At 40.9% G+C, this 12,622-nt stretch overlaps 1 protein-coding gene across 1 annotated transcript in view; it reads right to left on the bottom strand.

Annotated features, from left to right (window-relative positions):
- The window catches only part of DLEC1 (DLEC1 cilia and flagella associated protein), a 41,289-nt gene that overhangs the window by 9,839 nt on the left and 18,828 nt on the right, over positions 1-12,622 (bottom strand). The window contains exons 20-30 of the mRNA XM_037384649.1: positions 11,418-11,557; positions 11,041-11,194; positions 9,455-9,565; positions 7,877-8,007; positions 6,652-6,837; positions 6,139-6,206; positions 4,793-4,944; positions 4,182-4,285; positions 3,167-3,237; positions 2,071-2,288; positions 935-1,069 (exon numbers count right to left, since the gene is read on the bottom strand). Of these exons, the coding sequence (XP_037240546.1) occupies positions 935-1,069; positions 2,071-2,288; positions 3,167-3,237; positions 4,182-4,285; positions 4,793-4,944; positions 6,139-6,206; positions 6,652-6,837; positions 7,877-8,007; positions 9,455-9,565; positions 11,041-11,194; positions 11,418-11,557 (1,470 nt within the window). The remainder of the gene's footprint in view (positions 1-934; positions 1,070-2,070; positions 2,289-3,166; positions 3,238-4,181; positions 4,286-4,792; positions 4,945-6,138; positions 6,207-6,651; positions 6,838-7,876; positions 8,008-9,454; positions 9,566-11,040; positions 11,195-11,417; positions 11,558-12,622) is intronic.

The raw sequence follows: 12,622 nt of genomic DNA, 5'->3' as shown, positions 1-12,622 counted from the left end.
GACATGGAGTTAAGCCAGGCCTGGCCAGCTGTGCTGCACAACACCTGAGCTAACAGACCTTTCTGGAGCAACAGTAGAAACGGGGAGAATGTTTCGGCAGAGGACTACCTGAATAACTGCATAGGTATCAACTCCATTCCATATGGGCCAAGCTCACTGCTGGCTAAGCCCAATGTAGGCTGCCTCTGCAACGAGGCACTTGTTTATCTGAACTATCTCAGCCCCAATTACCCCAGAGCTGACTGTAGGCTTCATTTCTTCAAGATGCCATTTCTGTAATTATTTCTTTTATGTAATCTTTAGCTCATTCTAACTTGTAACTGAAACCCTTTGGCAAAAAACTTGCTAGTATTTGAGAATCAAAATTGACACACTGATGTTTTTGGCAACTCTGTCACTCATAGTTAGATCTTTCCAGTGCTGTCTTTATCTTATTCCTAAGTAATTGTGACACTGGTCCCTGTTTGCACCAGTTGCTTTTGAAGTACTGTGAGTTACGATAGTTTATCCAAAAGAGCTGTCTACAGAGCACTGCTTTCCAGCTCTGCCATGCCTACTCAGCAAATCTACCCTGGTTAAGTAACATGCTTCCAAAGTTCCAGGCTGGATGTCTCCCACCTAATGTCACACATTTTACCAAGGCAATCCAAGTGAGAAGACCAGAGATGCCACTCCTAGGGAGCCTAGTACACCTGAACACTTAATTCCAGTCATCAGTTAACTGCTCAAATGTAGGTAGGACACTTCCTTTTTTCTGTGGACTTTGCAAACTCTTCTCATGGTCATCTTCAAGATCCCAAAGACTCCCAGTCTACTGTTTCACTGTTTAATAGTCTCAATCTCAACCCAAAATCTCCCTTCTCCTCCTTCTCTGCCTCCTCTGTCCTACAGAAAATAAGCTAAATCTAAGCACACAGAAAATGTAAAAGCTTACTATCTGTCTTGGAGTAATGGAGTAGGGGTTGTCTGCAGGAACACCTTCATGACGTCGTGTAAGTACAGAGACAATTTTCTGTATTGTAGGCTCTGGAGTGATGATTTCCTTCTCTTTGCTGTCAGAGTCTGAAGACTGCAGGGACACAAGGGTGGGGAATGGTTAAAACTGTTACGCTGTGAAGGAGGAATGCAAGTGAAGTGTACAGGGAACTGCTGTGCTAGTCAGTAAGCATGGCCAGTTCCAGTTTCTTTCATTCTGGCACAAAAGCTGGACATGTGGATGTGTCCTGTACATTCCTTTTTTCATGCATGGGTTTGCTCTCCTGAAACCGCTGCTGGATACCTTGGAAAATGTGTATGCTTGAATCCTGTTCTACCAAGAGAAGTACTCAACTGTGACATCTCTGGCCCGTTACACAAATGAGCACTCTAGGGCAATAACATTCCCTTGTTGCACAAGAAAGGGTAGAGGTGAATTCAAAACTATGCTTTCTGAGCTGAAGCAGAGAAAATGTGATTTTAATACCTTTTCTGTAAAGCTACGCAACCTGCATGATACCTTCTTCCCTGTCACTCCCAGCCCTTCAAGACAGTAAATTGCCATATTATAATCAAACTTCATGAGTAATAGATGTTACCATATTCTAACAGAGTAACAGAACCAATCTAACTTTAGCCGTGGGATAAATACCTCCATATCATTTTATTTTTATGCTATTTTTACTTTGCAGATTAGATTCTGCTCCCTGACTACAGCACACATTGACACCACAAAGCACCCATGAGGAAAGCAGACCCAAATTAAGGAGTTTTAGTTACTGTAACACTTTCATGTAAAAATGGCATTAGTTTTTCAATGACAGTATTTTAAAAAGTATCTCATCAGCTTCCTTAATTTTAAGAAAAGGAGAAGCTGAAGAGCTATCTGATTGTAACTCATTCTGGAAACTGATTGCTGATACCAATAGCCATCTACCCATGCACTGCTTTTTTGACTGTGAGAGGAGCTGACATTTCTTTTAACAATCCAGTCTTAGTTACAAGTTATATTGCATGTTATTGTTTTCAACCTTTCATGCCAAGAAACCCATCAAGTATCTCAGCAGCAATATAAAAACCAGACTAACAGCTGACCTCATCTGTGGTTTGTGAAGCTGGATAAATGCTTCCGCAGGGAATGGCAGTTTGATCCAACTTTAACACAGTCTCTGACTCTGAGGTGCTACCAACTGATGAACTCTCATTTTCATCCATATCCTTAGGAGGAAAAGGGTCTCCAAAGAACATCAACAGGTCCACCAGCTTTTTATCATCTTGCTCTTGGTTGTAAATTTCCCAGTCCAGGCGAATATCTGAATTGAAAAGGAGAAAGGATAATTAATTCTGGTCATTGAGAAGACTCATGGTTTACTTGGTACCAGAGAACCAGAACATCAAGTAACCAATTTGTGTCTAGCAACTGGATTTGTATTAAAGCATTTCTTAAGCTTTCCATGTTTGCTGTAAACTAAAATTATTGAAGACCACGTGTGCTATGCTCTTATTATAGCTTGGCCACTCTCTAGGTCGTTTTTATATATATACTTTTAATAACTTTAAAATAAATTATGACTATTTTGTTTGTTAAGCAAATGTGTTTGGTGGTATTTGGAGAAAAAAAAAAGAAGAAAAAAGGTGATAGCTCTGAAGAGCTTGAAATCTCACTCAAGAGGCAAAAAAAGACTAAACACAGAAGAGCCAGATGATGCCACTAAGAAGCAGGTAGTGCATCTGATTGACCAGGGTTAGTGCTGTGAGAGACTTACAAAAACAGGATGGAAAATCCTGAATTGCCATCATTTCAGTGAGTGAAAACACAGACACATCAGGATAGGATGCACAGTTTCATAGTAACAACACATGGAGTCAACTACATATATTCTACCACACTGGCTGGAGCTTACCTGCTTTACTGTTACAGAAAGCAAACTAATATTCACAGCAATAACACCATAATCATAAATACTACTATGCATATAAAGACCTGACAAAGTATATTATTGTTCTGTACTAGCTAAGTTCGAAAACAGCTTAGATGCTCACTTATATACTGTTATTTTTTGTACAAAACCCATCTTGATTAGGAAACAAGTAGCCCTGTTAATTAACATGTTAATGGGTACTTCTATTTTTATTATCATAAGGAGAATGATGCAAGCGTCAATGTTTGCTGTACAAGTGTCACTCTTACCAAAGGGAGTGGGATTGTTGAGCTGGACCCTCCGAAAGACAGGAGGCTCTCCAGAGACATGAGTGCCAAACCTGAGGGGGGAACCTTGCTGTCAGTACATGCAGAAAATAGAAGTGAATGTCTGAAATCATTAAGGAATTTCTTAAAAGTAGAAACATATCTGGCTGCACTGGTAGCTCTTAAGAGCGGTTATCAGGTAAAGCATAGTCTGTACCGTGAGGCACAATACTGCTTTATTTAATCAGCCTCTTTTTTCCAGTTTTCTTATTTGTTTCAGACCTTTCAGGATAAACATGTGGAGTCAGCTTTTGTGAAACACTCTGGCAGCGGCAGCAAATGGCTACACAGCAGTGGAGTGATCTGTGTCAGAGACAGATTTCCAGGTGCATAAGGACCTTTTTTATGGTAGATAGCTAAATCCATTTTCTATGCTTCGTTACAGAGCTGACATTGCAAATGCTCTTGGCTGGAGCATGATACACAGTGACAATTCCTCTGAAGTCAGAAAGAAGCAGTCATACTGTAAGGCAGCTGGTCAAGGGTGTAATGCCGTGGTCCCCATAAACCAACCCTTACCCCTCACCCAGATGTGCACATCTGGGTGCTGTATTGAAAGGGCTTAAACCTTCCCAGGCCCCTGTTTACCTTGGGGCTGCATTTTTCCTGTTCCAGGTAAAGAGACAGGGAGACATGAACTCTAGATGATGATGAGAACCGCCACTGTGTACCTGTTTCCATCTCCACAGAATCAGCTGAGGCTGGACTGTATGAACTTCTATGACTGTAAGCCCAGAATAGTAATTGCTGGTAAAACTGAGAAGGCTTGTATGCAGATTCTTCTCTAATTATGTTGGCAGAGACGAATGTATTGGTGTTATCAAAGCAGATACTGTATGTTGACAACCACTTTGCTAACCTTCTCATTATATCACAAAGAGATGTGAACAGGTGTGTATGTTGGCTGTAGTCCAACAGTATTTAATTCTTACTTCTCTGACAGTATTTTGCACTATACCTGATTATGGGTTGATCTGTTTGTGGTCCTGTCATCTGTAGGAAGATTGGAGAGCCTTTCACAGTCATTTGCATAGGAATTAATTTAGGTTTTAAGTCTCCCACCTATTAAAAATTAATTTTAGCTATTAGAATAAAGATAAAACTTTAGTTCTCTGGGTTACAAAATCGATTGGATTTTCAAATATTTTTGATTGGTTTCTTTTGACAGTGTCTCATTCATATGCTAACGAAAGTCTTCTCAGCAGGAGAATGCAATGCCTCATACATTCATCAGCTTTCCTGTGGCTTTTCTATACAACACAATATATTGTATTGGTAGAGCAGAGTAGTGTGCTGGCCAGCTACCAAACATAAATCAAAACAGCTCCAGTCATTTTAAAGGCACCTGAAAACCTCCCAAGGGATAAACATGTTATCGCAAAACTAAACCAGGTACTGTAACAATTGATCCTTACATGGCATTGGAGGTAGTGGTATAGCAATATCTAGACTTTTTACAGATGTCTTAATAAACTGAAAAAGCATTTCTAACAGAAAGGAATCTGGGAAGTAGAATCAGTGTAAAATCTGCCATGGCAATAGCTCACTTAAAACCAAAGCCCCACCTACCTCACAGACAAGATTATCCTGGTACTCTCCCCACATGTTGTTGTAAGCTGCTATTTCTATGATTAGCTGCTGGAAGGCTTTCAGAGTTCCTCTGGAAGGTTGTATATGGAAAGCTACTCCCTTCCCATGAGACAGCACTGCTGCTGCAAATTCTGGAGGACAGCAAAGAAACATTTGATGAATTTTGAGAAAATGGAACAAAATTAGTCTACCAAAGAATTTATAGGGCCGTATTTTTAGCTGATGTTAATCAGCCTAACCTAACTGGCTTCAAAAATCCTGGGATTATTTACACAACCCACATTTATACCACTTTACCCAAGTTCCCTTCTCCAGTTGGTCTTCATCTGTTTTTTCAGAGTTTGTTCTTGAAGGAATTATTTTATAGGACTCTCTTCCAGCAACCTGATCCAGGACTCTTTGGAATATGCAAGGCACTAATTAGTTACATGAAAACATACTCTCAATTGGAGAAAAATAAGCTGGAATTTGTGCTAACTGGTTATTGTTCTACTAGCAGCTGCCTCTTTACCTCTGTGTGCTCTTCAACGCAAAGAATTAACTAGAAAAAACAAAGCCTTTCCACAATCTGAGTCACCTATCCTTTTAAATCAATAAGCTTGCATGGAATCTGTCAGAACAGCATTTTTCCAATCTTAAGCACTAATTCAACAGCTGAAAAGCTCTGTCTTTGTAACAGATACCAAACTCTATGGCAAGGTACCAATATGTCCAAGTTTTATTTTGGATACAGAAGACACATCCACACTTTACAGCATTTCGCTCCCATTTCCCCCCTCCCTGGGTCTCATGTGGCTCCAAATATTATTATTTTTTAGTACAACGCATCAGAAATGATAGATGGGCTGGGCTGTAGCTTTCCACGGGGGGGAGGGTACATAAAAGGGGTTGAGTTCGAGGGAGGAAAGCCTGCTGCAATGGTATTGGAAGGTTCTGTGGGAGGGAAATAGCCAAACATTATGCATGTCATCCATACTATGTGCTGGGAGTGATTCTGGGAGTGAATTATCACTGGAATCGCTCATTTTGTTTCAGACCATTCTCTTCAAGAAAAGGAGAGGAAATGGAGAGAGAAAGCAGGGGGTGCAGGGGAAGAGAGAAAAAAGGAGGGAGGAGGGGGGAAGAAAGAGCCTGACCTAATGCTTATACAATGTGGGCTTTCAAGCTCCAGAATGAATTGAGGAACTAAGTCATTTAACTATGTAGACTTAGCCAAACGCCCCAAGAATGAAATTATGTGCCTGACTGGCACATTTAATGCTGAATATGGTAGTCACCGGCTTTTTCCCTCTTTCCTCTGAGGGAATGAACAGCTATTCTCATACCTGACTGTGCTCTTCTAGCTGCATGTTTTGTGATGGGCCCTCTTCTTTTCAACAGGTAGCTTGAGGAGCTTGAAAAAATAAAAAATTCACAACAGCAATTCCGTGAAATGAGAATGACTCTGCTAAAGTAACAGCTCCACCTGACTCCTAAATTAGTAGTCATTATAACCTAAAGGAGGAAATCCTACAAAGCATTCTTTGAAAGTAACATCCTTAAGAGTCAATTAGCTCGAGAGCTGTAAGACTGCACAATATAACACAACAGAGCCTTGGCTGGTGTAAACCAAGAGTGTTTTGCCATTTACACCAGCTTGCATTGCAAGCTACTTGTTTCTGCAGGAAACCTCACCAGCAGGTGTCATTACCGCAGTCAGAGTAAGAGCTTAAAAAACCCCACCAGAGCACTGCAGAAAGTGTATCTTGTGACAAAGGCAATAGCACTCTATCCTGATTTTGCATTTATTCCAGACCTGAATTAGTATTTGAGTCATTATGCAGAAAAGCAAGACTTACGGACAGATTCCTTGTTCTGGAGTAGGTGAATAGCCAGTAAAATACTCGGCTTCTATTTTGAATGGAGCACTGATTCCAGTGTGATTGGTAAGAATTAGCTGACGCTTTACTATGTCTTTGAATGCAACTTCAGATCCAAAGTCCAAGAGAAGATCACAAGGGCTTTGTAACATCTGCCTTTCACCACTGTCAGAAAAAGTTACATTAGTATGAAGACATCAGTCTTATTTTCTTACACCACAGGTAATTTCAGCAGATTTTAAAATGTGCAATATGCAATGTGGTTGTAATGATCAGTGTAAAAGGACCATGCAGGCTATAATTTTTATCATCAGCATTTACTGCTTTTCATTGTTTTCACTTCAATCCACGTAAGGATTTATTTGGGGTAAAATTTTTTATCATAGATAACATGCCAACCTATCAAATTAAAGCCATTTTTACTTATATAAAAAATATAAACATGAGCATATTCCAGAAGAGAGTAATCATGCAACAGATCAGAAAAATAAAATAAAAATCAGTCAGATATACCAAGTCAAAGAGAAGTATATTCATCTTCCTTTCATATCATGTCTCACAGTGCAACAACAAAACGTAATGGTCCAAAATATAGAATTTTGGGTATAATTCTGTAATTCTAAATTCACATCTAAGAGCTGAATTTGCACATTTTTGGCATTCCAGAAAACAGTTGTTACTCACAAACACATGACAGACTGCAGAGGTCCCACACTTTGTTACTGGGGAGAAAGGTAATTTTTCATACTCTCTACACACAAGCGTGAAGGCAACTGGCAGGTTACAAGCACCAGAAGCACAAGGGAGGGCAGACACACCACACCACACGAACACGAGTTTCACTGACGTGCAGTTAATTCATTAATTCATGAATAAGAAATTTGTGTGAAGTTAACAGTTAATTTATTTTGTTTCAGCTAAACAATGGTGGGGTGGGAGTGGAGTAGTGCTCTTCTCCAGTCTTCTCTTGGGCTTATGAAGTTGCTGAATTTGGCCAGGGTGTAAATCCAGCACCTTTTACCTTTTCTTCACAAAAGACACCTTTACTGAATTGTCACAGTACATTTTACTATCCTTGCTGCCTACAGCAGGAGGAGGAATGAAGTTTACATAGGTAAGTGGGGTTTTTCCCCCCTTCTCTATTGTTTCTTTGCTCTGGGAAGAAGTAATTTTTGTTTACTTCAGGGGTAAACTTTTGATTTACCTGGTAACTCCACTGTCACAATGTACTGAGTAGGTGACATGCAGTCCTTTCACTTCTCCAGAAATGCTCAGAAAGAGAGGTTCAGTCATGTCTTCTATGCTACACAAAAGGACAAGGTCTTTCAGCTCACCCTGAAAGGCAAAAAGTCAAGTTTCCTTGTGAATGAAACAAACTTCACAGAGGAAAGTCAGCCTCATTAAGAAATTTATTTAAAAGTGTGTATAAACTTCACTGGACTAAAATGAGAACTACAACAGAATTGTGAGAAGCTTTACTGTATTGTTTTAAGTGCATTTTCTGCCAGTATCAGATTTGCTTAGAAGGCATATACCAAGATAAAAATTTGTGGCTGCTTCTTGGCTTTGTACCCACCTCAGTCTATAAGCCTAGAACTGCTGCATTAGTGAATTTTGACACACTGCCTATACAGCAAGTGTTGAAGCTCACTTCTAGTTGTGCTTAAATAATATTCCAAAATCAGGGTTTTATTTCTACCTGGGTTTAAAGCAGAACTTGTAGGATGAATTATATAGCCCAGTCACACCAGTATTCTAATTCAACACAGCTAATCTTTTTCACCTAATCAATACCTAGGTGATCAGTGTGTCCTGCATAAAGTAATAGGCTGGGATTCAGACCTGGATTCAGATCCAGATTCAGACTTCTAAATGTAACTCCCTAAATGTCAGCCCTTGAGTTATAAAGGTGAACTCCAAATACGAGCTCTAAATCTCCACTGACTCATTAATGGTACTTGGGCATCTAGCTCACCTTTCTTGTAGGTGGCTGGGATGGCATTCCGTTCCCCAGGCATATGCAGAAGTGCCCTTTCAGATGCCCATGTCCTGTTGAGCTTCCAGCCTTCCACGAAGAAGGCTCAAATTTACTGGGATCCTGTGCCACACATGCCAGACATACATAGGTATCTGAGATCTGCTAGGGCATCTCTGATAGTACTGAACACCTACTTTCAAGCAAATAAATGAAACTTAGGTGTCCAGCGACTGTAATAGGAACTGATACACCATACTGATAGGAAGCTCCTTTATTTAGTTTTCTTAAATCGGCTGTTTGAATGCCCCTACAAAGTCTATGGCTGAATTTCTCAAGTTTGTAAACTCTGCAGTCTACACCCTAATTTTGCAGACTCTCAGTCCCATCAGCCCTTTTTAAATTTTCAAATATTAAAATATCATGAGTCCAGTTCCATTCAGAAAACCAAATTTATACTATATATGCCAGTCCGCTCCATTTCATCTGGGGTAATCTGAAGTGACGATCTGTATGCTCCAAGAGAAGTGATAAGCACTAAGAGTAATTGAATAGGGATTTAAGAAACAAGGAAAACAAGAACAGATGAGAAACAAAGAGACAGGGTAGAAAATTGTACATCATGTGGACTGCCATAATTCTTGCCTTTAACCAGGGTACCTCTAAAGCAAAGCAATTTCAGAGATACTGCACAGAAAAAAGGACACTATGTTTTATATATAAAAATCCTTCTTTTTGTCAGATGGAGGCAAGATGAGAACGCCAGTGTTGCTATTTTGATAAAATTGCATCGGCTTTTAAACTTACCGTGATGTTGGCCAACAGCTCTATGCAGAATTCTTTTTCTTCATTTGGGCCCAAGGTGCCACCGGCCGGGGAGACAGTGGTGGAGCAGAAAGCTGCCTGACTTCCAATGAGCTGCCAAACAGAAAGGACAGACATTCAGCTAACTCTGATTCTTTCCTTTTTTCTCTTCAGATCAAAAAGGACTATAAAGACCAAGTTATCCTCAGATTCCAGACACTTTCAAGTAGCAACTCATACAGTTTGTGGGGCTTGCTTTGCTCTTGCCCCATGGTTGGTAAGTTCTTCATTCCAAATGACTTCAGGTGCCCAACTGAGGCATCAGGGCTGGGAGCAGAGTCACTGTCATCCCTCTCAGTCACAAACCTTTTCAGCGTGAAGCCAACCTACCTGATATCGAAGCAGGATCCTAGAGGTGCCTCATCTCTCTCCGCTAACTACAGAGGTGGCCTACAGAGACAATCCTGGTGTTCACACCTTCCCTAAGTGACTAACTGCACATGGCATGAATCCAGGGGTTCAGCTCGGTTGCTCACACACAAACATCAGATACCATGTAAAATGCTGTGGATATCCCTCCTTGGCTCCAGCTGTTCCAAAAGGTTTTCCTATAGGTCCTATATCATCTACATGCTCTGTTAAGATCTCCTGGGCACCTGAGGACATCTTGGATGGCACTGAAATCTTTTGTGCAGGCAGCTGAGCTGAACCCTAGATGTCAGAGTAGATCTGATTGACCAAGGCACTGACAGTAGGATTCAGCTTACAGGCTAAGTCACCTAAACGTATATGTTGTGGCTGTCAACACCACCACCACTGTAGGCAACATCCAGCTAGTATGTGCTAGAGAGCATTCTGCAGACCAAAGTAGCTGTCCATTTTAGGAGGAGCTGAATACTCCTCTGAACTCCACTGGCTGTATAGATGGGATAGGACTCAGTCTCCTGAATGCAGGCACAGAGGATACAGTTAAGCCATACATGCATAGCTGGCTGGTGTGACAGGACTTATAGAAGACCACGCTTCTTGACTTACACCTGGAGATCAACAATAACACTCTACAACACCCGAAACGACACTAGACATATATATTCTGGTGACTAACTTTCTGCTCGAATGTCCACTGACTGAAAAGAGAGTTCAGACCATAGCTTACATACTGACATTAAATTTAGGGGTCCTAATCTGTAAACTGAATCCCACCCAGAATGTGAAATTTAAGCAAAACGTAGGCACAACTTAAAAGCACCACTGTTTTTTTGCTCTACTAAATTAAAGGCAAACCCTAAACTACAGTGGTACTTTGTTCAGTACTCTGGTAGCTTACATTCTATTTCCCCTCACATCTCTGTCCACCCGTTTTCCTGGGGATGATCCACAGACAGTAAGAGCATATTGACATGAACTAGTAGTTAATCTTTTCAGAAAGGCTGGTCTTAAGTTGTAGTTCTGCTCATAAGCCAGTAAACAGCTAGCACTACTCAAAAGATACATCCAAAAAGCTTTTAAGAGTAGTTATTATTTATATTTTGATAGAAACGGCAATTTCCACCCCTCCTGTATGCTTCATCTACTAGAAGTACATTTACCTTTCCCCATAAGTATTTTGCTGGCAGTAGTGTTCTGTTAAAAAGTTTGCTGGTTGCTTTGGCAGGAACTCCAGTATAAATTTCAGTGAATACAAGATGACTAGATATCAAGCATGCTTGGGGGGTCTGAACTTCAACAAAAACAGGAAGATGACTGGAAATAAACACACAGATGGTCTATTGTTATCATTAATGAAGTGTGCTAGACATACAACAGCATGCTGGAAAGAATGATTATGTTTATTTAGCAATATTAGTGATTGGATAGTTCATTGATAAGTTGCACAACCCCGCTCTGAGCTCCTGCTACGTATTTTTGGTTTCACCTCAAGTGAAAATCACATGTCAATCTCAGGAAAACCACTTTTCCCCCTTACCTTCCTTTTCCATTTTCTACCTCTAGTTCTAATACTGTCTGGAGACGCTGGCACAGCAACGATGTGAACTGAACTGACACACTGCATATACCCAAAGGAGGTATTTCTCCAGCAGATGGTTGAATGATAAAGGGAGATACCTGGGAGAGGAGAGAGGGAATGGAAATTTGACATCTGCAAAGCAAGTGTAAAATGCTAAAGTCACACAGTCTAATTAGGATTTCAATGCTTCGTTTTTCCTCAGGCATGTCCTTTCTTTCTTCCCTTGGAGTCCCACCTGGGTTGATTTCAGTAAACACAGTGCTAGCTTCGTGAAAACCTGGCTAGACAAGGATGCAGGACTTTGCTTCTCTGGGGACAGCTAATAAAAAGGCAATGACCTAAGAGAAGGATAGTCAGAGCCAAGGGCATAACAGGGAAGCCTGTGCATAGGGTGACGGGGAATGTGAAGCAGTCAGCAGCAGTAGCAGCATCTCCTCCCAAGTGGAGGGGCTGAGCAGCCGCTACGTGAGATGCCACAAGTTGGGGAGATTCTCAGACAGAAGGTCAAGGAAGGAAGGCTGGAGGACTGGAAAGAGAAAAAGCACCAGTGTGGGCTGGAGAGATTCAGGAAAGGAAAGGGGTAGCTCTTAAGTAGAAGGAATGGAGTACTTGATCCATGATCTTCACTGGGATATGAACAGGCTCTGAGATAAAAAATTCTAGAGACTAAGTCTAAAATCTCTCTGGGGTTTGGGGAATTATGGGGAATAGTAGGCAACAAAAGAATAACAGTAAGAAGTAAGGGCTTGAGGACTGTGAGGACAGGGTCCCCCCCAGGGCACACCTATCCTTAATCAGGCACTTCCGATTACTGGGGGTAAATGGATAGATACACACACACCCCCCTGTTTTACAAGGCTGCCACAACCACCACTTATAAATCTTTTCTTTTTGCCATCAACTTTCACCCCCAAAGTTGGTGAGATATCTACATGATACATAGAAAACAAAGCTCAAGAACTCATGGGGATACAGTTCAACATCTTGTAGGTTTTCATCTCTTGCTGGTCAATAGAAAGTTCCTGCTTAACAAGCTTCTCTCTGTGTTGCAAAACTGACAGCCTTTCCAGAAAAACAGAAGACCTGAACAGCATTTAGACCAATTTTGGCACAAAACAAATGAACTCAATTCCTTGCATAGGTAATTCTGCCCTACAGGCAGA

This window comes from Falco rusticolus, chromosome 4, assembly GCF_015220075.1.
Source record: "Falco rusticolus isolate bFalRus1 chromosome 4, bFalRus1.pri, whole genome shotgun sequence".
Taxonomy (NCBI): Eukaryota; Metazoa; Chordata; class Aves; order Falconiformes; family Falconidae; genus Falco; species Falco rusticolus.
Note: the sequence above shows the minus strand (reverse complement) of the source record. Positions and strands in the feature narration are given on the sequence as shown.